The sequence below is a fragment of the Tiliqua scincoides genome, chromosome 8, assembly GCF_035046505.1.
Source record: "Tiliqua scincoides isolate rTilSci1 chromosome 8, rTilSci1.hap2, whole genome shotgun sequence".
Taxonomy (NCBI): Eukaryota; Metazoa; Chordata; class Lepidosauria; order Squamata; family Scincidae; genus Tiliqua; species Tiliqua scincoides.
The window spans coordinates 30425236-30453216 of record NC_089828.1 but is presented as its reverse complement, the minus strand read 5'-3'; the positions used below and the strand labels follow the sequence as shown (position 1 = coordinate 30453216).

The window sequence follows — 27981 nt, the reverse complement described above, 5'->3', positions numbered from 1 at the left end:
CCCTGCTCCACTGTGCTAGAAAAAAAAAATTGGTCTTACCATGATAAATGTGTTGTTCACAGTGGACAGATGGCACCCTGCCCACCCAGTGGATTATTCATTCTTCTTCAAGAAAGTCTCAGTGGGAAAGGTGCTGATGAAGAGAGTTAGGCAGCAAATTTGAAAAGGAATGTTATTCCTCTTGAACTATTCAGAACTGAACTGAAGGGGGTGGCTCTTCATCACAGTGGGTCCAAAGTTTGTCTCCACAACTCCTGTTTTGTAAGAAGTATGCCTTTTTGTATTTCCAACATGTTGTGTGTCTCCTTTCGTAGTATACTCTGAGTGTTGATCGGGGGATACTTGTAAGTTAGTTTTGCAAAGTTACACACACTCTGTAATGCTCAGACTCATGTGGTTGTAGGGGGACCACGACCCAGAGCCCCGTCACTTTGGGGTGCCTGTGTGTGCCTTGACCAGTGAGAAGGACTCTGTCCCTGTTGTCATGGAGAAGCTCCTGGAGTATGTTGAGATGCATGGTCTCTACACTGAAGGGATCTATCGGAAGTCGGGCTCGGCCAATCGTATGAGGGAACTGAAGCAGTCCCTGCAGGCTGGTAAGGGCATATGTGCTGCTTTCCCTGAATGCATTGTGCCTCCATGCCTATACAGATAACCCTCCTTGGGTGATTTTTTCCTCTCCTTGTGGGGGTATCTGCACCAAGGCAGGCTGCCTCATTCTCTTTCCTTCCTCTGCAGATCCAAACATAGTGCGGCTGGAGAACTACCCCATTCACACCATCACTGGAATCTTCAAGCAGTGGCTGCGGGAGTTACCAGATCCCCTTATGACATTTGCCCAGTACAATGACTTCCTCCGGGCAGTGGGTGAGTGACCAGAAGGAGGGCAGTGAAGCTCGTGTTGATCCCTGCACCAATTGATTACCTACAGAGAGTCAGTGAAGTGCTTATGCACAGTTGGTGGGAGGCAACAGCAGTGGGTTTCTAACTTCGACATCTCTCTATCTTTCCCTTCTCCCCCCTCCCTCAGAGCTCCCAGGAAAGCAGGAGCAGCTCTGTGCCATTTACAGCGTCCTTGAACAGCTCCCACGGGCCAATCACGACACTTTGGAGCGACTCATCTTTCACCTTGTGAAGTAAGGGCCTTCCTTGACTGCTTTCGCTCGCCCTATTCCTGTACTGGAAGGAGGGGAGCACAGAAACTTGAGGTTGTGTGCCCATGTGTGGGGCAGATTTATTTTTTCCCAAAAATAGCTCCTTGGCAAAAGAATCTGGATTTGACTAGTAACAAAAATTACTCTGAATAATTAGTATGAAATCATTTCAGACAGGAGTGTCCAAACTTCTTGGCAGTAGGGCCACATCATCTCTCTGACTCTGTGTCAGGGGCCAGGAAAAAAAGAATTTACATTTCAAATTTAAATCAATTTACATTAATATATTAGAGATGGAACTTATATAAATGAATGAAGGTCTTGCAATAGCTCAAGGCCTATAAAAGGCCTTGCACAAAGCAAGGCTAACCTTTCCTTCACTGCCACTGCTTTATCACAGATGTGAAACAGCAAACTGTGGAGGGAGCCCACAGCTCCCTCCTGTAGAGGTGGAAAAGCGTCACTTTTTATGCGTTTTATGAAAAACGTTTTATGAACACTTTATGAAGCGTTTTATGAAAAACGAGATATCCGCGGCCCCTGGCAGGCTCAGAGGACCTTCCGGAGGCAAGGGGAGCTCTGCTTCCCTCACCTCTGGAGGGTGGGGATTGGTGTCACCTCATATTTAAAGATTTAGGGGTTCCAGAACAGAACCCCTGCAAATATGGAGGTGTGCCAATATGACTCACCAAACAAGATGAGTCAAGTGTTTTGCCAATGAGGTTTCATCTTCAGTGCTTTATAGAGGGATTTATTTATGCTGTTTAGTTTCCCTTCTCCCTCATTTGAGTGATGGGGCTGTAGCTCAGTGCCAGAGCGGCTGCTTTGTATACAGAAGATCCCAGGTTCATCCTCCAGTAGAAAGGATCTCTTGTACCAGAGCTGTGAGAAAGATTGTTCTTTGCCTGAGATTGAGAGCTACAACCAGTCAGGCTTGGAATAGCTGAGCTAGGGGGACCAAGGATTAGCCTATGTAGCAGGCAATGTCGGATGTACCCATGCACATGTTCCTTCAGTTCTGCAGAGCAAGTAGTGTTGGTGGGGTTGGGGGTAGAGTCTAGGATAGCCTATGTGTGAAAAGAAACAGCCCTTGGAAAGAAAGTATTTGGACAGACTGTTTTATTAATGTAATTCAGTGGCAGAGAAGGCATGGGAGTGAAAGATGCCATACTCAGTCTCATCCGGTAAACATTAACCCCAGAAACCTCTCTTCCAAACATCCAACCACAGGGTGGCCCTGTTGGAAGATGTCAACCGCATGTCTCCCAATGCTCTGGCCATTGTCTTTGCGCCTTGCCTTTTGCGATGTCCAGACAACTCCGATCCTCTCACCAGTATGAAGGATGTCTCCAAAACAACCACGTGAGTAAGCCCAATATGGCTGCCAGGCAGAGGTGTAGAAAGCTTCCTAATATGGAAGTAAGATTGTCACTGAGAGCAAGAGTTGGTCTCTTGTTCTGGGGAGCTTCTGCGAAGTTTCAAGTGAAATGAGGGTTGGGAGGGGTACTGTTGCTGACTCCAGCAGATAATATGAGGACTAGTTAGATGGATTCCTGTAGCAGACATTCCAAAAGTTTTTAGAGAGCATCTTCTATGATGCTTCACTACCTTAAATGCTCCATTTATTCAGCGAGAAAGAGGATATAAATTGTTTAAATAAATTATTGCTGTCCATGTAATTAGAAACCCAGGCCTTCTCCCACCCAATTCCATATCCTCTCAAACATATTTGTGTCCCATTGCTTTCTCTGATTCAGCCTGCTCCTTCTGAGGGGCCGTAGAGCCTGGATCGTTCCCTGCTGGAGGAGGGAGGACAGACAGGTAGAGCTGATGGGAAATTGAATTTGGCTGCCTGGTTGGTTGTTTTTGTGCACCATCAGTGCATGGAGCCATGGTGTATGACCACCCAATGACACTCCTCCCACATCCTTCCCCGTACTGTGAGGATTACAGTGGCTGTCATTGTCATTCAACATATCCTGACCCCATACCATCCATGCATGCGCCTGCCAGTTAACACCCAGATATATCCCCTTACGTTCTGATCTCCTCCTCTACCTGTCCGACAGGATCCGCAGAGGGATCCACGTTACTTTTCCTGTCAGTTATTCATAATCTCCTCCCTCGTTTTCCCTTCCACTTTAAATACACACATGTTTAGGTGTGTGGAGATGATAATCAAGGAGCAGATGAGAAGGTACAAAATAAAAATGGAGGAAATCTGCCAGCTGGAGGCTGCTGAGAGCATCGCCTTCCGACGGCTATCACTGCTCCGACAGAACACGGTAAGCAGGGGCTTGCAGGCTACTTCTCCTTCCCAGAATTGTCCTTGTGCAGGGGAAGTGTATATTGATCAGTCAAGTTTGGGCTGTTAGAAACAGAAGAAAAGGAGCTGTGAACTTTGTGTGTGCACATGCATGCCAGTTAAACGTTAGAAGCTGTAAGATTGTATGTATGACAACAGAATATCTGGTGGCATTAAAGTCTTAACATTTCTTGTGGCATAAGCTTTCATGGACTGCAGTCCACTTCATTAGATGCATGGTCTTATTCGTAGCTGGCAGAAACTAGGCACACAGGATGTAAAGGAAGGGAAAAAAATTGTGGATGAGGAGGCCAGATGCTGGAATTACAAGAGGTCCAGCCTGTGACATTACCATGCAGAGCTCAAATGTACACAGTGACAACTCACAAGCAGCACTAATTAGAAATAAGCTAGTCTTCTTTGATTTGCTGTGTTTGGAACTGGCCCATCTGTGAGGCCATCTGAAGCAATTGCCTCAGGCGGTGGATTGTGGGAAATGGCAACTATTCATCTGCCTCTACAGCTCCTTTTCCTGCTCTCTGGATTTGGAAGAGCAAGTGTGGTAGAGAGGTGTTCCCTTCTTCTTTTTTCACATCCAGGGAGTGGGAAGAAGAGAAGCAGCAAAGATTGATTTTCTATTGGTATTAGACATGTCACCTCAGGTGCCGGGAGACCTTGAGCCAACCCTAGCTGTGTTAATGTAGTGAGAGAAGAAACTTGATAAATGTGTTAGCCTTGACAGTGTCACAAGGTTCCTTGTTTTTGCTGGAAGTGTCCAACATGGCTGTCTCCCCATTTTGTGTGTGTGTGTAACAGACATACAAAATTGAGTTGGCACTTGGAAAAAAATATGCCACTCATGAGAGTGCCATTCAGCTACAAAACCTACACCTTTTGAGCAGCTCACCTCGTGGGTCAAAAAAGCAAGCATTGAGTGGATGAAAGTTTCAGCTCTTAACTTCAATTTTAGTGGCACTGTTTCAGCCCAGTCTTGAGTTGAAGAATTGTTTGGAAGCAAAATGCCCAAGAACACATTTATATTTGGAATTTAAAATCTTTTCTGAGATTGTACTAGGATTGTCTTGATACTTTTTGAACATGCTTGTGCACATTAGGTTTTTATCTTCTTGCACATACAACTGTAACATCTAGATCTACATTCTTACTGATGGTTGGTTAGGGAATATTTCCTCTTGGTGTTCTTCCATGTTATATGTAGTTGATCTTTATCCAACGAGAATAAGTCTGCCTGACTACTTGTGAAAATCATTTTCATCTCCTTCCTTCTCTAGCCATGGCCTGTAAAACTTGGTTTTTCATCTCCCTGTGAGGGAGCACTGGTAGGTGGAAGCCCCAGTGCATGGTTTTCAGTGCATGGATTAGCCGCCTCTCTGTCTGCCTTTCTCGTAGCTCCTCATGAACAAAAAGCATGATCCAGTCCCCTCCTGGCTTAGTCATCGGTTGGTTGGGGAAGGCAGCTGTCAGAGCTGATCCTGAATTTGGTTTCCCCTTCCCACCTCTGCTTGCTTGGTGGCTTCTCTTCTCTTCAAGCTTGTTAGTTTAGTAGGAATATCTTAGTAGTTGCGGCAAGGCATGGTACCATGCAGGATAGAAATTAACCAATGCCTTGCTTTTAGAAGAGACATACACACTCTTTTGAGTGCCAAGCACACTCTTTTGGCTTTGGGAACCCTTTCACACTAACCCCAGATGTGCTGGTTTTGATTCTCTGCCTTTTTTAAGTTAAAGAAGTGCATGCTTGGTTGGTTTTGTGGTGGTTCAGTGGTAAGGTTACTCCCTGTCTTATGCTCAGAAACAGCCTTCAGTAATATTCTCACACATTCCAAGGCTCAAGCTGTGGGAATTACTAAAACAAATTTGAAGAATGGTGTAGCATCTTTCCCAACTGTATCCATGTTCAGCATTTAGAAATGCTTTTGTGGAGGATCTGTATTTATCCTCACAACAGCCTTGTGAATTAGGCTGTGTATGGAGAGAGGGCAACTTGCTTAAAATCACTTGATAAGCTGTGGTGAGTTGCACACATTCTTCTGTGCTTGAATGTCCCCACTTCTTTTTGACATGCCACCCTGGTCTGATTCATGTTTTATTTTTGGAATTTATTTTTATTTAGCATATGGTAATTCCATTGCCATGTTTTAGAAAGCCAGGAACTCTATGCTGTGGTCTGGCTGTCAACTGCTATACAGGGTGCACCACGAGGAGGCAAACTAACATCACAGTTCAGCAAAGTGTAGGAAGCTGGCAAACCTTTAATTTGTCCACCTAGAACAAGCTGAAATGGGTAATGGATGACAGCATACTAACCAAGGAAGGTGACTTGCTCTCTTCCTAGTTAAGGTAGATACTACATCTTCTTCTCTGTCTCGCAGACCAAAAGCCCCCAGGTCCCAGGGGAAAATGGCACTAGCTCATCGAAACTCAGTTTTCTGCCAGAGGAAGATGAGCCATCTGAGGTTGATAACCGAGAAAAGGAGTTGTTGATTGAACGGATACAGTCGATAAAGGAGGAGAAGTGAGTGCCAGATCCTGTGTGCTTTTACTCTGTGGGAGCCATATTGCAAATAATACGAACTGGATAAAACAGCCATTGTGAGCATCTGTGCATCAAGGTCCAGGGGAACTCCCTACCTGTCCAAGAATTTCCCTGGAATCTTTAAATTGAGGGTTTGAAGTGGGAAGGGTCGGAAAGTATGTTGAACATATTTTCTTCAGTTTCACCCATATACATTTGCTTCCCAGACTTTGAGATACACGTCTTTTCTGAAACCAACAGGAAAGGCATCATTTCATTCATACCCCAAAAGTTTAGATAGTGGTTCTTAACTTTTGTTGGGTCACAGACCCTTTTGAGAATCTGATGAAAGCTATGGACCACCTCCCTAGAAAAATGCACATAAACACATATGCACAACATTTTTGTTGTGCCCAGTTCATGGACCCACTGAAGCATGAAGCACTGTCCATGTTAAGAATCCCTGGTTTAGATGATGTAAAACCAACATAGTGTCATCATCTCTTATTCTGTGACTTTTCCCTATTCACTCTGAGCCACTGTTCTGGAGGTGGTTTCTCCAAAAACAAAATAATCTCCTGCCTCACTGCATTTGGTAAAATTCCACAATCTGTAGCCACCCTTAGCTGAAACGAATTGGAGAGAGGCAAAATCAGAGCAGTTATTCAGACAGAGATGTGGTTGGCAGCCTGTTTTTCAAGGCACATGAGTTCTTACCTTGTGATATACAGTTCGGGAATTCACACTTAACATCACTCTGCATGGAGAAAGTGCCAGGTTCAGTCTGCGGCAGTATCTCCAGTTAAAAGGATCGCAGGTAGAAGAGCTTGGCATGTCGCTATCAGCCAAAGTAAGCCATAATGGGTTTACCCAGGTTTACCAAATTCAGGTTCCCAAACTGGTGGGTTGCAACCCACTAGGCAGGGAAGCCCTGTCTCTGCCCCTTTAAGCAGTGGGGATAAGGCAGTGATGTGATCAGCAGGAGCGAGCTGCTGCCAGGGACAAAAGGGGGCATTTTGAAATTATTGGCAGTGCTTGCTTCCTGGGGACAAGCCTCAGATGCCTCTGCAGTACTCCCCCAAGCCTTGGAATGCTAAAAATCGTGAAACCGGGTCGTGATTGTGATTTTTTTTAAAAGCGTTCTAAGGCTTGGGGAGCCCTGCAGAGGTGGCTGTGGGCTCTCTGCACACCCCAGGAGGCCAGCACTGCCGGGGGTAAATTCAAAGCATCCCTTTCATCCCTGGAAGTGGCATGATCCTGCTAATTGTGTTGCTGTCTTTACCCCTCTCACACAAACTCTTAGATGGTTCCCAACTTCGAAGGAGAAGTTTGGGAACCACTGGATTAGATGGTCTGAAGGTGTAGGTAAGTTTAATGCAACTGTTGTTCTGCCTACACTGCAGTTGAAAGGTTCTTGTTTTAATCAAACTGGAAAAAAATAGTGTAAGTTACGATTGTCCTTCCTGGAGCATTTTAACCTGCATTTGTTCCTCTACGATGTAGGGAAGATATAACATATCGGCTGCCAGATCTAGACCAGAGATGCTCTGATGAAGAGAATCTTGACTCTGAGACATCGGCCAGCACAGAGAGCCTTCTGGAGGAGCGTGCGGGGCGCCAAGACCCCGAAGGTCAGTATTAAGGTACTGTGCACGCTTTTTATTTTCTATAAACCTTCTGGGTCAGCCCATTTTCTGGCACTGGACATCAGAGAAAATATCTGGTCAGCTGCCATCTCTGCAATTTTATACTAGGTTAAAGAATGCATCCTCACCTTGGCATCTTGTTGTCTCTTTAAAGGAAGCACCAAACCTCCCTCTCCATCTTGCAGTTCATCTGCCAAAGATATGACTGGATTGCCATGCATCCCGCTATTGCCGGCCACGGTACAACCCTCTCTTGCTGCCTTAACCACATGGCCTGGACCGTCCTCTGTGCTTCTGCTCAAGGGAAGGGAGCTTCAGCAAATACCACAGCCAATCACAAGCTGTTTGTCAGGATTGAAAAGCTGACAACACCCATGGACAACCCCCAGCAGGACTGTGTCTCCCTAGGGCTTGTGGTGAAGTACTGGGAATTGCTGTAAAGGGGTGTGTGTTACTAACAAAACAGCCATGGGCTGGGCCCAGGGGTTGTTGGACAGCCACCCTGCAAATCCCACACAATTTCCAACCTTCGTTCTGAATATGGGCAGGTCCAGTAAGGAAGGAGCGCTCCTGAGTACACCCAGACTTTGAATGTCCTTCAGGCTGGAGGCAAAAGCACTGCCTTTTTCTTTTTGGAACACATTTATAGCCCTGATCCCATCCAGTCTGAGGTTGGGTGGATTGCTCCCTCCACTTCTCATTGTGCCTGTTTGCTCACAGGGGGCTCTGATAGGACCAAAAGAAGAACAGGGCAACATTGTACATCTTTTGTGTTAGTTGTGTTTTCATGACGACTTTCCAAGTGGTTTACAGAACTTTTAAATTTTGTAATAACCGTTTAATGGAGACCAAAAAATGTATCAGCATTTATATTAATACATTGCACTTTTTGGAAAAGAGTGAGTTCTTCTTGGTGGCCTGTCACCCCTTCATCCTGCCATGTTGCCTAGAAACTGCCAATGAGCAAGAGAAAGTTGCTTCAGCAGAGCAATATCTTGGGGTGAGCTTGTACAACTTTTTTTGTTTTTGAGGCAAAACATGGCAGCCCTGCTGCTTGCCATTAGATGATGAGATATCACTTGGCAGAGCCAGAAGCTATTTTATTTCGGCCAGTTTCTACTCCAAAGAATCCTATTACTGCTTTTCATTAACCCCTGAAGCATCCAAGCATTAGAAGCCCCCTTTATTTTTCTCAGTTCTATTATATATAAGCAGCACTGTGTGTTTCACAGCATGTCCCCCTGGAAAAGATACAGAAAGGGATAACCTAAATGACCAGGGGGTGGAGAGACTTCGCTACCAAATTGCACAGATGCAAGGGAGGGACCAGGATGCAGGTGTCAATACAGGAAGCTGGACTAGACGGGCCTTTGGCCTGATGCAGCAGGGCTGTTCTTATGTTCACAGCAAAACAAACAAATGAGAATGTACAGTCAATTCTTGGTGAAATCTCAGGGGGTCTTACCTGAATAGTTTTAAAGTCATAAAGGTTCCCTTATTAGAGCTCTTAGACAGGTAAATTGAGTTTCTGGCACAAAAATCAAACCTAGTCACACTTGTACCTTTTCTCTAAACTGTCCTCAAAAGAAAATGAGAAACAAAGTGCACAAGTTTTTCTGTACAATTACTATTTTATTCTCAAGTCTTTGTTTCTCCATAAGCAGCAGTAGCCCCCCTACCAACCCTGAGCAACCCTGATCATTCTCTTAAGAGAAGGGCCCATGAGAAAGGCAAGAGGTTTTGCCTTAAAGCAAGAGAAAGCAAACTTTAAAAAAACAGATTAAAAACTTGCACAGAGGATTTTCTAGATTAAAGGTTGGACAATTAATTTCAATTCTTCCTCTCCCCACTAAGTAGTTATTGGCTCATTCTTGAGTAGCAAAGGGGCATGTTCGCATGCTTGACCACTCACACATACTCTGGTTTTTTGGAGTCAGACTCTCCCCACCATTCTTTCTACCCCTTTGGGGAAAAAAATCAAATGGAAAAAACTCTGCTCAACACAGTGGAAGCCTCAAAGCGGAGTGAAGAGGGAGCTCTCCATGTCTGGCGTCAGCTTTGGGTGGAATGAAGGAAGGCCAACACCGAAATCTGAGTAAGAGAGTGGGGAAAGTCTGTTCAAAAGAGTATCTAAAAACATAAGTTAAACTGAGAACACACTAAAATAGTTTAAAATTTATAAGCAATTGCAAGAATTAAATATTAGAATTACAAAAGCATAGCAGCAGTATTAAAATGGAACTCAAAGTTGTTTTTATAACACTTGGCTAAAAAATATGCCCCAGGCACTGGAGAGATGTGAAATCTGGTGCCAGGCAAAATGCCCAGGATGAGCAGGTCACAGGAGGGTGCCACCAGCAAGTGATTTTGAAGGAAGGAGACAGATGCCCTTCTCCCCTGCTTTTTTGGGGGGAGGGGGGGTGAATACAGCATCAGTTTGCTGCAGGGATGGTAGACTAGTCAGATTCTCCTTGATATATTGAAGCATGGTTGCTTTTATGGTGAACGCCCTGCATCTTGAACAAATACAAGAACTTTTAAAATGTGAGCAGGGGATGGTGGTTTATAAATCCACTCCCTGCTAAAAGAAAAAAAATCTGAACTTACTGAGACTTCTCTCCCTCCCCGCAACTGATTGGGGAGGGGTCAAAGGAGAGAAATCATGCTGGAACTCTAAACAAAACAAAGGCTTGGTACAAAGATATGTTCCAAATATGTGGGCGAAACCTTCCTCCACCCATGGAAAAGCAGTTCTTTATATTTCTGCTAGTGGTCACAGGCAAGGGATTTGTACTTCTAGTGAATACAGCAAAGTATGGGCTACTGCAAGCTTCCTTTTTAATCCTTCCTGGAACCAGTGTTCCCATTGCAGACCATAAGCCACAGCATGAGGGACAGAGAAGACACCCCATCAAATTACCTTCCTTTCTAATGCTTTTATCCCCAAGGCTCCCTAGGTGCCACTTACCCATTTCACCATCCAGACGGCCAGGTGGAGAGGGATTCTTGCGATGGTCCTCAATGTGCTGGGTCATCTCCTCCCGTGAGGGTGTGGAGTAGGGGCACTGCAGGCAGTTGTAGCGACCCCGAGTGTGTTGCCACACAATGCGGCTGTTGGAGGAGTGTCCTGTAGTAAAATGTGCAAAGGGAAAAAACACTTGAGGGGAGATGGATATTGCATATGTTTACCCATCTATGTATGGCAGGTCTGCTGGCAAGGAGGAGCTTTGACCCTGTATTAGGGCCACTGACCATTATTCACTCTGCCTTCAGAGAGGACATTAATACTTATTTTTGAAGCTAGCTGAAAAGCAGCTAGCAATTCAAGTCACAGACCTACATATGATTACTACACAAGGCAAGACAGGAGATGGTCAAATAACAAGGAAAAGAAGGCACAAGGGGGGCTTTTTTGCTTTAAAAAAAGATTTATAAAATTATGTGGAGAGAAAGGCTTGCACGCACACACCCCATAATGGCAGAAGTCAGGTCAGCCACTGAAATAGTTTTATCTTTCCTGAATCCCCTTCTTACACCCCAGAATTTATGCAATGCACTACCCTAAAATGTGGTGTGTACAAGGGGCTTAGACAGCACTAGGGCAATTAGGCAAATTCAGAGAGGAAGAGGGCTTTCAACTGTTCTCAACCAAGATGGCCAAGTTAGAACCTCAATATTTAAAGCGGAATAATTCTGCATATCAGCTGCCTAGGAAGGCTGCCTCCAGCTCCTGCTTAAGAACATAACAGCCCTACTGGATCAGGCCACAGGCTCATTTGCTTCACTGCCCCATTTCCCATGGTGGTCCACCAGCTACCAGGCATACTTGTTGCCCACTACTGCCCCTGCACCAGGTATTCTGAGGCAAACTTTTGATGAACCTGGAGACAGCATACAGCCATTGTGATTGCAAGCTACTGGTACACCTGTCATCCATGAATGTGTCCAATTTCCTTCTAAAGCTATCCAAGCTAGTGGCCATTGGCCATCTAGCTGTGGCAAAGAATTCCAGACTTGAGCACTGTATGAGGAAGTACCTCCTTGTGTCAGTCTCAAATCACCCCTCAAAAAGTTTAAGTAGATGACACTTGATTCTAGTATTATAAGGGGGAGAAACATTCTTCTCCCCCACACCATGCATAATTTTACAAACTCCCCCCCGCTGTTCTTCCAAAGCTAAAAAGCTCCAAGGTCTTCGCCATACCCCATAAGCAAAGATCCAGTCTGCTGCAAAGGAGGGCAACCAAAAGGATCAATTTCCCACCTCTGCACTATCCTCCCTGAGTGGAGCTGGATACAGTATTGAAAAAAGTGGCTGCACCACAGATTTATATGGGGAGGGGGCAATATAGTACTGGTAACTCTTACTTTCAATCCCTTTCCTAAGGAGTCCTAGCGTGGAAGTTACTGCCTTCACCACTGTTGCATGCTAAACCAAAGTATCAGTATCTTTTTCCTTGTTTATCACCAACAGCTCAGACTCCATCAGTGTATAAGTTGGAATTTTTGCTCCAAATATGCATCACTTTGCAGTTATCGACACTGAACCTCAGTTGCCAATTCACCCAGTCTGCAGCAATCCTTTTGGAATATTTCACAAACTGCTCTGGTTTTTAACCATCTGAAGTAGTGCTTATGGGCTTCCAGGAGGCATCTGTCTGGCCACCATGGAAAACAGGATATTTTCCAGAAATGTGGATGTTTGATTCAACAGCTAAGAACATACCCTGTTGAATCAAACATCTAAGAAGCACACAAAAGTTTGACTGTTGCCAGGAAAATGATAGATGTACCACAGAATTGCAGATATGTGAAAATGTCCCAAAGAAAACAGTGATTGCTCACCTTGGCTTTTCTTCCATACGGCATTGGAAACAGGGAGGCCCTGGCCTGGCAAATAAGGCCTGAGACGGCTCTGAACGGAAGCCTGAGGTAAAGCATAGGTCGAAGGGTGCATATAGGGCAAATAAGGCCCGGGAACCGAAGGGTGAGGTGGCCCAGAGAACCGAGCCAGGGAGGTGGGTGGCCCAAAGAGAGAGGATTCCAACAGAGGGTACGGATGGGCTGCTGGTGTGGGTAGTGGCATGGCCTCCAAGGAGGTGGCCGGAAGCGAGCCAGTGGCCAGAGCAGAGGCAGCCTCAGTCATGCCAGGAGGGAGAAGAGCTTCCTTCTTGATGTGCTGGATGACGCTCTGCAGTTGGGGGAGCTCTTCCAGCAACTTCCCAGGGGGTTCTTTTTCTGGGCCAGAGGTAGGAGGTAAAACAGGCTTCTCTGCCATCAGGGACGGAGAAGGGCTGGTGCTGTCTGAGCAGACATGCAGGTGCTTGAAGAGGGAGCGGTAAGTCCGGAAGCGGGATGTGCAATTCTCACACCTGGAAAGCATGGCAAGGAAATAAAGAAAGGTAAGAGAACTCAGAATCAAGCATACAGGCCCCCCCAGTCTTGGGTGGAAGTGGAGCATCTAGAGATGTAACAGTTCCAGAAACTTTGAAGACAATGGAAAAACCTTTTCAGAAAATAAGTGGAGAGGGGGGGGAAGAATTGGAAATTCATGCAATATTTATCAGTTCCAACCTTACTTGACTATTTTAAGAAAACTGAATGCATTGTATACAACATTGTACTTAACATTGCACTAAATTTGTAACAATAAACCCAGGATTAGAGTTTGAGTGCAGCAGTTTCAAGGGATCCCAACAAACATTTCTTTGCCCGGTGCCAGTTAAAAGGTTTTACACAGAAACCATCAAGTTTCTTCCCCCCCCCCCCCCCAAGCCTTCAAGTTTCTCCTTTGCTAGCCCTCAGCAGGTCTTGGGCAGTTTCAGTGTCCTTAGGCTTGTTTTTACATTACACAAGAGTAGGCAAAGCAACAGTAGCCCAGCCTTCTGGGAAAAGAGAAAAAATGGTTGGCAACCTTCAGTCTTGAAAGACTATGGTATACGCTTACGGTACGTGGTATTCCCAGGCGGTCTCCCATCCAAGTACTAACCAGGCCTGACCCTGCTTAGCTTCCTAGACAAAATGGGCTTCTTAGTAAAGTACTCCCATTCTAAGAACTAGGGAAAAGAGAACTTGGGGAGAAAAAAAAAAGGTTTTTTTTCCAGACCTTCATGTCTAATTACATGCCCTTCCAGGCTGGAAATTGGACTCACTGCCACACAAAGCAAATCTGCAATCCAGAAGACAATATTTGCCAAACTCATAGCAAGCGGCATTATTTTGCCCTGCCAAGTTATACAATCTCCCCACAACTTTTAGGCTTCTCAAACTCTCTTCAAAGTAATGCAGTTAACCCTCCTTTTAAAAAATCTTAACTAAATGTAAACCTCTTAAAAATTAGATGCAAAAGCTGGACAGGAATACTTTAACCACTGTACAATGCTGGCATGCTGGAGAGAAAGCCCCATTGGGCACAGTGGGACTTCCTTCTGAGTAAACATGCTTAGGATTGCACTATAGTACATATGAAAAACAGACATAAGACATGTGATGTCCTTCAAAATTAACAGGATCACCTCTTACATTTTCTTATTTGTGCTCTTTTAATCATGCACTCTTTCTTTTTTTTTAACATAATGCCTTATTGATTAATAAATAAAATTAGAATATCCACAACTAAGAAGAACATGTGCTTTAAATAGGAAACAAAGCCAGTGTGAAGAAGTGATTGATTACAGTATTGGGACAAGGAACCACAAGACACTTGTTCGCATCCCCATTCAGCTATAAGGCTCACTCTCAGCCTAACCCACCTCTCACAAGTAGCTGACATTAGCAGGACCAGGCAAATGACACTAGGAAGCAGCTACCTATGTATAAGTAAATGCACGAAGAAACCACCAGTGTCTTACTTGAAGTAGCGATTTAACTTGTAGTGCACCTTCATATGATCCATGAGGTCTTGCATGTTGGGGAAAGATTCTACGCAGTCCAGAGCAGAACAACGGAAGGTCTTGCCTAAGAGGGGGAAGAGAAACAACCATGAGTGAGTTGGAACTTGTACGCTCAGCTGCTCACTCAAATTCGGTTTCTGCACTGGGTTCATGAACACCATGCATGCAGGGGGGGAAAGAGGCATGTTCCTCCTGCCCTGCCATAACACAACTCCAGATCACTCAGTGCAACTGATGGGCAGAAGTTTCCATTTTTTGTTAAGTGGACGAGAAGTTTTTGTTTACACAACACATGGCCCTATCCTAGCCAACTTTCCAGTGCTGATGCAGCCATGCCAATGGTGCGTACGCTGTATCCTGTGGTGGAGGGGCACTCACAGAGACCTTCTCAAGGAAAGAGAATGTTCCCTTGCATTGGTGCTGAAAAGTTGGATAGGATTAGGCCCACATAGTTTTAAGTTATAGGAAAAAGGCGTTAGGTGGTTGTCCTATGGTATGCAACAAAAACAAAGTCGCACTGAACACAACGGGCTTACTTCTGAGTAAAACAAATAAACCATTTTTAAATGCCTTTAGTTATGGGACTCTTCTGAAAGGAGTGAAGATAGCCGATGGCTTTTAAAGGAGGTCACACAAATTCATGGAGGAGAAGAAGTCTATTGCTGGCCAATATCCATGGAAGTGCCATAGGCAGAGGCAGTCTACCTCTGAACACCTGATGCTGGAGGACAGACAACAGGGGAAGGCCATTGTGTTCACACCCTTCTTCTGGCCTTCTTCACACCCTTCTTCTGGAGGCTGTCCGCTCTGGGAAACAGGATGCTAAATAAGATGAGCCCTTGACGCAGTATAGCAGGTTGCTTGTTATATTCTTAAAATCATGCACTTTATCAAACAACAGTGTAATCTGCTTGTGGAAGAATTTTCAAAAGTTCTTCTATATATTGGAAAGTAAGAGATGAGCAAGACACAAATTGAATCTAAACATGGTTCCTTTGCAATGTAAACTGTAGTATGAATTTTTTTGTTGTGGAAAAGTAGAATTAAAAATATTTTTTTAAATTCACATTATAGTTTACATTGCCAAGGAATAATAATAATAAAACTTTATTTTTATCCCGCCCTTCTCCCTAACGGGACCCAGGGCGGCTAACGACATATTTAAAAACAGATTTTAAAAACATTAATACATAACAAACATTTAAAAACACATTACAGAGGCCAAGGAACTATCTTTAGTGCATAACCTCATCTGATCCCCTCCACTCCCAATACATGCACACATGGGCTTACCTTCAAGGGACTGAGTGGGTCTGTAATGGACACGCATGTGGTCCAGCAGCTCCTTCATACTGCGGAAAGCCAATCGGCACCCATCGCTTGAGCACTGATAACGTTTTCCTGGGAGGAAACAGAATGACAAAGGCATTGACTTCTTTCCACAGTAACAGCCCTTTCTTTTGCTCCTTGTTTATTATTGATGATCAAGAGAAGTTGCCTTGGGATGGGGGTGGTCTTTAATCTGTCAGTCCTGAGTTCAAGTTCCACCACTGTCATGGATTTTCTTGTGCCATTTAAAAAAATAGGAATAACTTTGAGCCCTGTCACTCTCTCATTTACAGTGTGCCAAAGCACGTTGCACACGGAAGTCTACTTGGACTTATTAAAAGGGAGACAATACCAGTAAACTAGCAAGTTTCTTTAGAGATTATTGTGACCTGATTTACCACAAAATGAATAAGTCAGCAAGACTTGAATGTGTGGTAAGCCACAGCAATATTTGTCCAGCACTGCTTGAGGGGCTAAGAGGAAACATGACTCTGGAGAAACATGTGAATGCCAAGGAAGGGGTAACAGTTGTAAGAAAGCAGGAATGTGGGCATCTGCAACCTTCTGAGCATCCATACAATCCCCACCCCCAGTTCCTTTAACCAAAAAGAGAAAACTTAACGACAGGAGAGCTCTGCTCTCAAGGTTACCTGGAATAAGCCTCTGCTTGGGGAGCCGCAGGTTCTGGTTCCGAATTCCACTGCCTCTACTCAACACAGGGTGGGTTTGGCTACCCAAAAAGCCTGGATCACTACAGCCTGAGGAAAAGAATATGACCAGAGCAAGGCAGAAAGAAAGATATTTAAAGGGATCAGATAATTTTGGTTAGATCTGAGACTCCATTTGCTTTTATTTATTTATTTTTCGCCCAAAACATTTCTATTCTGCCTTTCCCCTCCGAAAAGTAGAGGGGCTCCCAAGGCAGCTTACAATTTCAAACACAAACAAGATGCAAAAATATAATAAACCAGTAGCAATTTGCTTTGAGGGATGCCTCTGTTGTGCCCTGCTTTCAGGGGGGAATCCAAGATGGTTTCCCCCCCTCTTAGCCCAGCATACAGACGTGTGTTTTCTCTCCTCTCAGGTGTCATCTGAACATGAGTAACTGGTGGATCAGACCAAAGGCTCACTAGGCCAATAGTTAGCCAAATGCTTGTGGGAAACCCAAAAGCAAGGTATGTGGGAAAGAGGATGCCAAACCTGGACAAATTTTCATAGACCCAGCAAGATGCCGTGCTATGTTCTACTCTATGAGGGGGCTGCAAATTGTCTCTGACTACTACATTCAAGAGGACAAACACTACCTTTTGGTGTACAATCCCAGTCCAGATACATGGCTGCCAGGATCAAGTTGAAAGAGGCACTCGGAGCAAAGAATGTATTCACATGTGAACTGGAGCCGACTCATCTATAAAAGATCAATTCAAAGCTCCTGACAGCAATGCATCTCCTGATAGCATACAAATGGAAATGCACTAATCCTCTTTCCAAGGGCTAATGGATCCAAGCAAATCTGGGACTTCCTAATTATGAACAAGTTAACACAACAGGTTCATAGGCAACATGGAAAACACACAAATTTAGGGTAGTATGGTGGTCAGAGCATATTTACCCTGACACTAAATCCCTCAACTGGGATCAGAGTCAGCTAGATTTCAGCCCTCAGGCACAGGTGCTAGCTACTCCCTCCTGTACCTGCTCAGAAGCATAAGACCGCATTACAGTTCTTCTTTGAACTACTACTGCAGTCATGGAACAAAGGAGAATCATTCCCTGCTGTAGTGGCTATTTTTCCCCCACATCACCCATTTGATGATATAGAAACTAAAAATAGCTGGCACCCAGGAAGGACTACTGCAGAAGCTGCTCCCCTCCCCCAAACCCAGTAAGCTCAGCACTGAAAGGGGTAAGCAGCTCCTGCAGCAGACAGGGAGAGCGTGGCCAAGCGTAAACAGGGCCCGTGGCCAGTGTCTAGCATGGACTGATATGCGATGCTATCCCTGACTGGGGTAAGCTTAGTATAAAACCATATGTCTGTATTAATGATGCAGTAGGTTAGCTAAACCAATTCTTGGTAATTTACTATTACAGAGTGAGCAACTGGGCTGGGAAAGGGAGTGTTTTGTTACACAATATGGAATATGGGGGAGGGGCAGGAGATATCTTTTTGTAGTATACACTGTTTCTGTTAACCCATTTCCGCCCAGCCCACAGGTGTACACATTTTGATCCCTGTTGCGTATATGCAGAAATGGCAGAAATGGCTTAAATGTTAATGAAGTTACAAATATTAAGGAGATGCCACAACCAAAAAAGAACACAAATACAGGAATCTACAGACTAGTTTTATGTAGAAGCTACTACCCAGAAGCAAGGGTCACACCCTCAGTTCATGTCAAGATGAATGACAGGACCATGCATGCATAGAGCGCAAGTCCAAAAGAAATGTTCCTGTCCCTTTTAGAACACAGGGGTTCCTCACCAGACATGTGGATGTAGTATAATATTCTATAAAGTCAAATGATTTCAACGCATTGGACTCTAGGATTCTCAACTACACACTTTTCCTCCTTTCAAACCACATTTACCTCCTAAGGAGGACATGGAAGATGTGACTGGCAGTGGGGCGTCCTCCTTCTCAGCTTTGCCTCTAATGCAGCTAGGCGAAGTCTTGAGATCATGGTACGTGAGCATAGCAGCAGAAAGGGCAGGAAGGCCAGACACTGGTGAGGGTGTCTTCTCCTGGCAGATTAAAAAGAGAGAAAGAGAGAGATGCAGTCAGGAACACTACAAGAAGAATTATTTCAGCCTCAGTTTTTCTACCTATAAAATGGGAGCCTTAAAAGCCATTTCTGCCCAACACTGCATATACGAAACAGGGATCAAATGTATACACCTGTGGGCTAGGCAGAAATGGGTTAAAGATCTTCATGGCAATTCTCAGGGGCAGAAAACTGTACATTTACTTTTCCCTCCCCTCTTACTAAATAATGTTATAAATTTAAAACACAAATTGGATCAAGATGTACAATTGTTTTAACAAGTTAGCAATATGCTTTAAATCAGGGGGTTGCCAACCTTTCAACTTTAGGGCTCCTGAACCTTTAACAATTGTGTAGAGGAGGGAATTTCATCAGGTACCACTTGTCATCTGTGAGATGTACACATTTGAGATGTACACATCTCACAGAGGCGTCATCTGTGAGATGACAAGCTGCACCTGCTGAAATTCCCTCTTCTACACAATTGATAAAGATCCAGGAGCCCTAAAGTTGAAAGGTTGGCCACCCCTGTTTTAATTTTACTTTTATGTACAATATGTATACAGTATTTTTAAAGTTGCTCCTATCCCTCTTCTCCATATTCTGGACAAAATCACTCCTATTCCTTGATTGACGTTATTTCTAATTGCATGTGACAATACCAGAGGCTTCAATTTAATACCTTAATTTTTATTTTTATATTTTAAAAAGTTTTGAATTCATATCAAAGTCTATCCTCATAACATCCTTTCAAAGTAGGATGTGGCAAAAAAAACACTTGTTCCACCAAAGCCACCCAGTGAGCTGCAGAGCTAAGACTGAAGAACATTCAAAGAGCCCTGCTGAATCAGGCCTGTGCACCATCTAACCCTGCCCCCTGTGTCCAACCCTGTTCAATCAGATGCTTTCAGGAAACAGACAAGCACTGAGAGATAGACTGGTCCTGAACCATGGAGGTTCCATTGCTATCAACAATATTTGTCAGACCTATTCTCTACAGATGGATCGATTCCTTTTTCATAAGAGTACAAGTGCTGCTGTGCTGGATCAAACCAAGGTGAGTCCATCTAGTCCAAAATCCAAGTCAAGTCAGTCAGATGGCCAGTCAGATGCCTTCAGGAAACCTACCAGCAGGGCAGGCAGGCATCAGCCCTTTCTTGTTTTCCCCTCACCCAAGCCCCGAAGGATCCATTTAGCTATCATGACCAAGAGACCACCATGACCCAGCCTGCCTCCATCACTATGTTGAATCCTATGGAAATAAAGAATCTCAAGAGTCAAATCGTTGCTCTGCACTGGTCCTTGATTATGTGCATCAGATGCAGATGGCTGGGATGTGAAGGGGGGCAGAGGTCTAATGGAATGGGCTTGCTTCATGGGGATGGGGGTGCACTGCAAAGCAGACTATGCATCAGTTAGTGGGCTGGTTGCCTGGGGGGTAAGCAATGCATTGTGGGAACAGGCTGTCTCCTGTTTCTCCTGCATAAACACACAGACAAGAGAAGACAGTGTGAATTTACTGATTAGAGTCAATATGAATTTATTTGGGAAGGGGAGAATTCTCAAAATATTCCCCTATAATTCTGATATGTCTGAAAAAAAATTCATAATAATATTCTGTATCTGTGCTATTCTACTCTGGATCAAAAACCTGGAGGGGACCTTCAGGGAGGCATCAAGGATAGGATTGTATTCATGGAGGACTTCAATTATCCTCATATCAACTGAGTCAATTTGTGCTCTGGTCAAGAGAGATTTCTTGACATGTTAAATGACTGTACATTAGAGCAGCTAGTCATGGAGCCCACCAGAGGACAGGTAACTCTGGATCTAGTATTGTATGGTACTCAGTACCTGGTTAGGGATGTAAATGTTACTGAACCATTGGGGAACAGTGATCATGGAAGCATGCCAAGCAAATCTGGCACAAAAAGCCTTGACTTCCAAAGAGCCAACTTCCCTCAGATGAGGAGACTAGTTAGAAAGAGGTTGAAAGGGAAGGTAAAAAGAATTCAATCTCTCCAGAGTGCATGGTGGCTGTTTAAAACTACGGTAACAGAAACCCAGCAGAAGTGTATACCGCAAAGGAAGAAGGGCTCGACTAAGTCCAGGAGAGTGCCAGAATGGCTAACAAGTACAGAGAGGCTGTAAAAGGCAAGTAAGTTTACTTTTGTAAATGGAAGTCTTGCCCTAAAGAGGAGATTAAAAAGGAGCGTAAACTGCAGCAAAAGAAATGTAAGAAGATGATATGGGAGGTCAAAAGAGACTATGAGGAACACATGGCCATTAAGGGGAATAATAAAAGCTTCTTCACATATGTTAGAAGCAGGAAACCCGCCAGAGAAGCGGTTGGCCCTCTGGATGGTGAAGGAGGGAAAGGTGAGACTTAGAGATGGCAGAAAAATTAAATGAGTTCTTTGCATTACTGCTGCATATACCGCTGCCTGAACGGCCCCTCCTGACTAAGGAATTAACTCAGATAGAGGTTAAAAGAGAAGATGTTTCAGACCTAATTGACAAATTAAAGATCAATAAGCCACCTGGCCCTGATGGCATCCACCCAAGAGTTATTAAGGAATTGAAGAATGAAGTTGCAGATCTCTTGACTAAAATAAGAAATTTGTCCCTAAAACAGCCACGGTGCCAAAAGATTGGAGGATAGCAAATGTAACAATTATCTTTAAAAAAGGGAGGAGAGGGGAAGCTATAAGCCAGTGAGGCTAACATCTGTTCCAGGTAAGATGGTGGAATGCCTTATCAAAGATAAAATCTTAAAATTCATAGGGTGCAATCCTATTCCCTTATGTCAGTGCTTTCCAGCACTGACAAAAGGGCAATGCAGCTCTGAGGTAAGGGAACAAACATTCCCTTACTTTGAGGAGGACTCTGTGAGTGACACCCAACTGCAGGATGCAGCTCATGTCCCATTAGCACCACTATGCCAGTGCTGGAAAGCACTGACATAAAGGGTTAGGATTGTGCCAATAGACGAACAAGGCTTGCTGAGGTAGAATCAGCATGGCTTCTGTAAAAGTAAGACTTGCCTCATGAACCTTTTAGAATTCTTTGAAAAGGTCAACAGGCATGTGGGTGAACCCATGGATATTATACGTATATCTGGATTTTCAGAAGGCATTTGACATGGTCCCTCACCAAAGGCTGCTGAGGAAACTCCAAAGTCAAGGAATAAGAGGGCAGGTTCTCTCATGGATTAGGAACTGGTTGAGGACCAGGAAACAGAGAGTGGGTGTCAATGGGCAATTTTCACAACAGAGAGAGGTGAAAAGTGGGGTGCCCCAAGGATCTGTCCTGGGACTAGTGCTTTTCAACTTGTTCATAAATGACCTGGAGGGATAAGCAGTGAGGTGGCCAAGTTTACAGACAACACTAAACTTTTCTGAGTAGCAAAGACCAGAAGGGATTGCGAAGAGCTCCAGATGATCTCTCCAAACTGGGAGCATAGACAGCAAAATGACAGATGTGTTTCAATGTAAACAAGTGTAAAGTAATGCACATTAGGGCAAAAAGAATCAAAACTTCATTTATAAGCTATGGTCACTCATGCCCATATCCAGGTTGGATTATTGTAACGTGCTATGCTTGGGGCTGCCTTTGAAGAAGTTGCAATTGGTACAGAACACAGCTACAAGATTGATGACCAGTGCCAAGGGTTGTGATCATGTCGTGCCCATTAAAACATCTGCACTGGTTACCTGTATGCTTCTGTGTCCAATTCAAGGCACCTGTTGTTGCCTATACAGCCCTTACTGGTTTAGGACTTGCATATCGGAAGGACTGTCTCCCTCATCTGAGTTTGCCCATCCCATGACAGCAACACAGATGGCCCAGTCACAGGTACACTCTTCACTAGAACTCATTGAGTGGCAACCCACAAAAAGGCCTTTTCTGTTACAACACCCACTCTCTGGAACTCACTTCCAGCTGAAATCAAGACTACCGCTTGTTGCTAGCACTCCAGAAGAGAGCTGAAACATTTTTATTTGGACTTACATTTAGTTGATTTCATTGTATTGACTCACAGTTTGGCTGAACAATGCTGCTCATCTTCTTGTTTATACTATTACAGCATTCCTTGTAAACTTATTTAGATTTTGTTGTTGGCTGTTTAATTTTCAGGCTTTTAACTACATGTGTTTTTATCATGTTCTAAGCTACATTATGCTGGAAACGCAGAATATAAATATCTTAAGTTACCAATAACATTATTTATTTTAAAGAATCACATCTTTAGCTGCTAGTCCAGTCAAGGAATGAAGATAAAAACCAAACTTTTTAAATTTAAAGGACCATCATAAAAATGTGAACTACCCCACAGTACCACCCACACTGACTGGCAGTCACTCTCAAAGAAAATTTTCCCAGCTCCACTACTGGAGATCTTTTAACTGGAGGAATAAATCCAGATACATTTTGCATGCAAAGCCATAGGCTTTTCCTCTGAACTAGAAATCCTTCCCCACACATTTTCAGGTGCATCCAATCTGTCTTTGTCCCTATTCCAGCCTCCCCCTCTTTAAGACAGGAGAACCACAGAAATGCAAATATCAGAACCAGCCTTTGGGTGGGTGGAAACTGCAATAAAAATTAGAAATAAAAAAGCATTGCCATTGGTCAACCTATGACAGCTGCAGGGGGAAGGAAGGCAAGGGATAAAGAATGCATAAAGAATCTTTTTGTTGTTGGGAATTCATTACCAGCCATTCTTTCCAATTCCCAAGTAGGAGGCAAGAGACAAAGAGGCTGGCAAAAAGGACTTGTACTGATTCCTTGTGCAAGACAGAGAGGAACAAATACCCAAGCCAGGTTCCTTGCGCATGACGCTCTCAGGCTTTCTACCCACATCTTTTCCCCTGCTTCCTGTTCCAATTTGGAAGCCATGTAAACAAAAAGATTTTTTTAAAAACCACAAGGAAAAAAAACCTCAACATCACAACTCTCCATCTGCTAGATCTTTCTAGGTTTAAATTAAAAGGGGGAGGGGAGGCCAGGACTAGAATTAACTCTGCCCCTTTCAAAGTCAGTCAGCAGAGTAGGACTACAGAAGCATTCAGCTGCAAAGGACAGAAAGTTAGTTCTTAAGATGACACAATGCTCTTTTGGGGACTGCAGCTCTTTTGCTGCTGTAACAGACAATCACTGGTCACTCTTTTGATATTTTTCTCTCCCTTTTGCAAAGAATTACTTAATCTGGCACATTCACATAGGATCATAGGCAAGTTGGGATCAGGGATAAAAATTATATTTAGTACCAATCCAGATCATGGAGCACTTCACAAAAACAAACATCAGGGCATTTTCTTCTCCTCCTCACCCATTTGTAGCACCCTTCTTCCATTTGGAACTCTCCATCTAAAGAGGGTCACCAGCTATGTTTGTGAGGCTCCTTCTTACGCAGCTGTGAAAGTTGTTCCATTTGAAAAAAAAGCCCTTGAACTGTCTCAAGCCTAACAACAGCACTGTGGAAATGTGGCTTTTGGACTCTTGTCGAATTGTACAGAGCCCTGTTCCTTGGTTGTTTCCTGGCTGATAACTGTATTCTGTTGTCAGGTGCTGCCAAGGGGGAAGTCCACAATGCACCAAGTTGATGGTACAAAATATCAGAAAATGTAGCTTATCTATAGGCAAGGAGTCTTGTGGCACCCTTAAGACTAATTTTTTTTTGTCAAAGTAGGGAAATTACTTTTATCAGGGCCAACTAACATGTCACAAAAGTAGTGAACAAGCCTTCAAGTAGCATAGAACTCTTCTTCAGAACAAATTTTAAGCAACACAACCAGGCAAGGAGAGAGCTTGATGAGAAAGTCCTAAAAGTATACAGCTTGTATTGCAACAGTTTTGAAATTGCAGATGGTTTTGTGCAAACTTCATGAGATGAGCCTCCGCTAAGGCTGCAAATCCTGTGTAAGCCTACCTGGATATAAGCCCTACTGAAAGTAGTAAAACATTTCTTAATAGGCAGTTATCCCTCTGGCATAAATAAAAAAAACTCATAGGAGGGTTTGGCTAACTTTTTCAGGATCGGCATGAACAAGATTAAAGATATATTGACATCAATGGCACTTTGCCCAGAATGAAAAAACAGGTTGTTGCCCCAAGGTGCTTCCAATCTAGAAACTGATGCAAGAGACCCAACAGGGGAAGGGAAGGCAGAAACATGTAAACATTAAATCCTCTTAGGAAACAATCCTAACCCCATATGCAGCTCTGAGATAAGGGAACAAATATTCCCTTACTTTGAGGAAGCCTCCGTGAGTACCACCCAACTGCAGGATGCAGCACACATCCCATTGGCACTGCTATGCCAGTGCTGGAAAGCACTGACATAAGGGGTTAGGACTGTGCCCTTAGTTGCACATACAGTGGACATACTGTAGTTACTTACAGAATATGGAATCACTTTTAACCTACAGTTTTACCCAGGTTGGTCTATCACAATTATCCCACCAAACTCTTCCATTTTGCTATAAAGAGAGAGGAAAGATCTTACTACTTTTCCTCTCAAACATTTATGGGACACACCCTGTACAGAACACAGTACAAATGAACCCTTGGCCCATTAAACCAACACACTATTTCTTAACATGCCCCTTCCAATGAAATTTATTACTGCTGCTCCATAAGAAATACAAAGTGCTCTTTCCCTCATGGTCCTATTCTAGAGAACTTGAAAGCCGGCCCATGAGTTTGTGACATTTTGGTTGGTTGGTTCAAATACAGGATATGACCCTATCCAATGTAACCCTAGTCATGTTTATTGAGAAGGTCTGTTGCTTTTGGATTCTTTTTCCTCTAATGGAACAAAAATGGCTCACAGTTTTTGCACAAGATCCCTACAATAACCTTTCAAAATAAATTGATTTTAGGCGATTGCCTGAAACAACCACCCAACCCATGCACACACACCCTTGTGTACACCCCAGTATTGTTCCTGTTCTAATATTATCAGCATAACCTAAAATAGGGAAGACACCCTATTATAATCTCTTTTTTTTTTTAATCAAAGACAATTTTTTGTAAACACAATCAGACAGAAGAAACTGCTTTGTGGGGAGGTTGCAGAGGAACCCCCTCAGTTTCCCCCAACCCTGAAAGTTTTTGCTGGTCTTAGTCGAATGCCTCTATCCCCAAACCCTTCTCTGGTCAGTTTTAAATTCCCCCTATGAACATGTGAAAAGAGAGGAGCATCCTTGCTTGCTTTTTCTCCCCCTCCCCTTTATAAAAAATAGTAGCGATCGAATCGTGTGGGAGAGCCTAAGCATGCTTTTAAAAGGCCTCCCAACACATACACACAAACACATGCCCCTCCAAGGTTTGCCCCCCCCCAAAAAAAAAACCCACTTACCATTTCTCAGGCAGAAATCCTTGCAATCGCCAGCTGTTTTTGAAAAAGAAAAAAAATGCAGTGCAATGCACAAGGGAGGGACACACAAAATAATATCCTTGCAAAACACAGAGGGCTGAAGCAGCATCAAAAGCAAAAAAAAAAGCTGCTACATTGTAGCCATTTTACACAGTAGCAGCTGTCGCGAGATCGGAAGTTGGGGGAGGAAAGGAGGGGAGGGGCTCTGCGCGGAGGGGGGGGGGAGAAGAGCTCCGCCCAGCGGTGCAAGAGGAAGACTAATAGTTGCTCCGATGTGTTTCTACAAAGGAAACAGAGCAAGCAGGCTGGCCAGCCTTTTTCAGGACCCTTTGCTCAGATCACCACCACAGAAATGTTTCAGGCAGAAGTTTTGGCTTCTGCCTCTGAAGTCGTTTCATTTCATTTCATATTTATGTCAGTGTTTATATACCACTTTGTATATTATACATATATGTTATATATTTAGATACAGTCTCTCTGTTGTTTAGACCTGTTGGCAACCTTCAGTCTCGAAAGACTATGGTATCGCACTCTGAATGGTGGTTCTGGCACAGCGTCTAGTGTGGCTGAAAAGACCAATTTGGGAGTGACAATCCCTTCCACACCGGGAGCAAGTGCAGTCTGTCCCTGGTCTGTCTCCCTGGCTATGGGCCTTCCTTCTTTGCCTCAGACTGTTGGCCAAGTGTCTCTTCAAACTGGGAAAGGCCATGCTGCACAGCCTGCCTCCAAGCGGGCCGCTCAGAGGCCAGGGTTTCCCACTTGTTGAGGTCCACTCCTAAGGCCTTCAGATCCCTCTTGCAGTTGTCCTTGTATCACAGTGTGGTCTACCTGTAGGGCACTTTCCTTGCACAAGTTCTCCATAGAGGAGATCCTTTGGAATCCGGCCATCATCCATTCTCACGACATGACCAAGCCAACGCAGGTGTCTCTGTTTCAGCAGTGCATACATGCTACGGATTCCAGCACATTCCAGGACTGTGTTGTTTGGAACTTTGTCCTGCCAGGTGATGCCGAGAATGCGTCGGAGGCAGTGCATGTGGAAAGCGTTCAGTTTCCTCTCCTGTTGTGAGCGAAGAGTCCATGACTCGCTGCATTACAGAAGTGTACTCAGGACGCAAGCTCTGTAGACCTGGATCTTGGTATGTTCCGTCAGCTTCTTGTTGGACCAGACTCTCTTTGTGAGTCTGGAAAAAGTGGTAGCTGCTCTAATTCTGACTCCTCATTTTTGGGGCATGCAATTGCTGCCAGAGCTAGTCTAAATTTCAAACAATGAGACATGCTCAAAACTAGTTTCAGTCAGAAATTCCTCATGTGAGTAGGCAGTAGAGAGACAGAGGTTGTGGGTTTCCTAATACACCTTAAGGACTGATGGAGAAATGCCTTGGTGCTAAAGACCAACTGGGCTTAGCTTGTTGGTCCATACTAGAGCTAGTGTCTTTGGCTGGCCAGCTGGCAGGCATCCCTAAGTGCTTCATTTGGCTCACCTGATATGTTTACTTTGGGCTTGGCCTGCTGTAGGACTCACAATTATTGCTTTCAACTCTTGTCTTTTGAAAACAGCATTCCATTGAGGCTCTGGTTGACCATTAGAGATGGCATGTCATTGAACTGGTAGTGGATTATGCCAAGGGTCTGGGAACAGTGCTGCAGTGTCTCTGATTGGTGCCACCAAATAAGGGCTTGAGAAGCTGGGACCACACCTCTACCTCCATGGAGTCCATCAATTCCTGCCTCTCCATGATTTGCTCCACTATCTCAAAGATTAACATGGTTGGTGCCATAATGTCCAGGACCTCATCCTGAAACCAGAAGAAGCTGTGTGTCATAAAACAGTATTCCTTTTTTGGTTCCTTACTGAGCAAGCCCATTATGCCCATAATGAGATAAGCAGACTCACTGTTTCTGTTGGACGGAGTGGGGTGGAGGCAGACAGACAGCAATTGTGTTGCACTCCATGTGGTATGGTGCCCTGACA

General features: G+C 44.2%; 2 protein-coding genes across 7 annotated transcripts in view; one reads left to right on the top strand and one right to left on the bottom strand.

Annotated features, from left to right (window-relative positions):
- The window catches only part of MYO9B (myosin IXB), a 70778-nt gene extending 62258 nt beyond the window's left edge, over nucleotides 1–8520 (top strand). For 3 of the 6 annotated variants that reach the window (XM_066635767.1, XM_066635764.1, XM_066635765.1), the window contains 9 exons: nucleotides 404–596; nucleotides 739–867; nucleotides 1031–1136; nucleotides 2385–2516; nucleotides 3316–3439; nucleotides 4752–4799; nucleotides 5853–5995; nucleotides 7499–7626; nucleotides 7796–8520. In XM_066635767.1, coding sequence (XP_066491864.1) covers nucleotides 404–596; nucleotides 739–867; nucleotides 1031–1136; nucleotides 2385–2516; nucleotides 3316–3439; nucleotides 4752–4799; nucleotides 5853–5995; nucleotides 7499–7626; nucleotides 7796–8007 — 1215 coding nt within the window. In that variant the 3' untranslated portion in view covers nucleotides 8008–8520. The other 3 variants (XM_066635768.1, XM_066635766.1, XM_066635769.1) reach the window with 3 other exon arrangements.
- A 732-nt stretch (nucleotides 8521–9252) lies between these two features.
- On the bottom strand, nucleotides 9253–26148 carry LOC136659071 (zinc finger protein 414-like). The gene is made up of 8 exons (XM_066636119.1): nucleotides 25989–26148; nucleotides 18452–18605; nucleotides 16514–16621; nucleotides 15828–15935; nucleotides 14493–14598; nucleotides 12487–13013; nucleotides 10610–10768; nucleotides 9253–9732 (listed from the first exon to the last, which is right to left on the bottom strand). Exons 1-8 carry the CDS (start codon nucleotides 25989–25991, stop codon nucleotides 9656–9658), a joined length of 1242 nt encoding a protein of 413 aa, XP_066492216.1. The 5' UTR covers nucleotides 25992–26148; the 3' UTR covers nucleotides 9253–9655.
- Between the last annotated feature and the right edge of the window lie 1833 nt (nucleotides 26149–27981).

Coding starts and splice junctions, on each gene's coding strand:
- LOC136659071 (XM_066636119.1), bottom strand. Junction 15,936..16,513: donor CAAGCAGAGGCTTATTCCAG/GTAACCTTGAGA, acceptor GTTTCCTCCCAG/GAAAACGTTATCAGTGCTCA. Junction 9,733..10,609: donor CCGTCTGGATGGTGAAATGG/GTAAGTGGCACC, acceptor TCTCTTACTCAG/ATTTCGGTGTTGGCCTTCCT.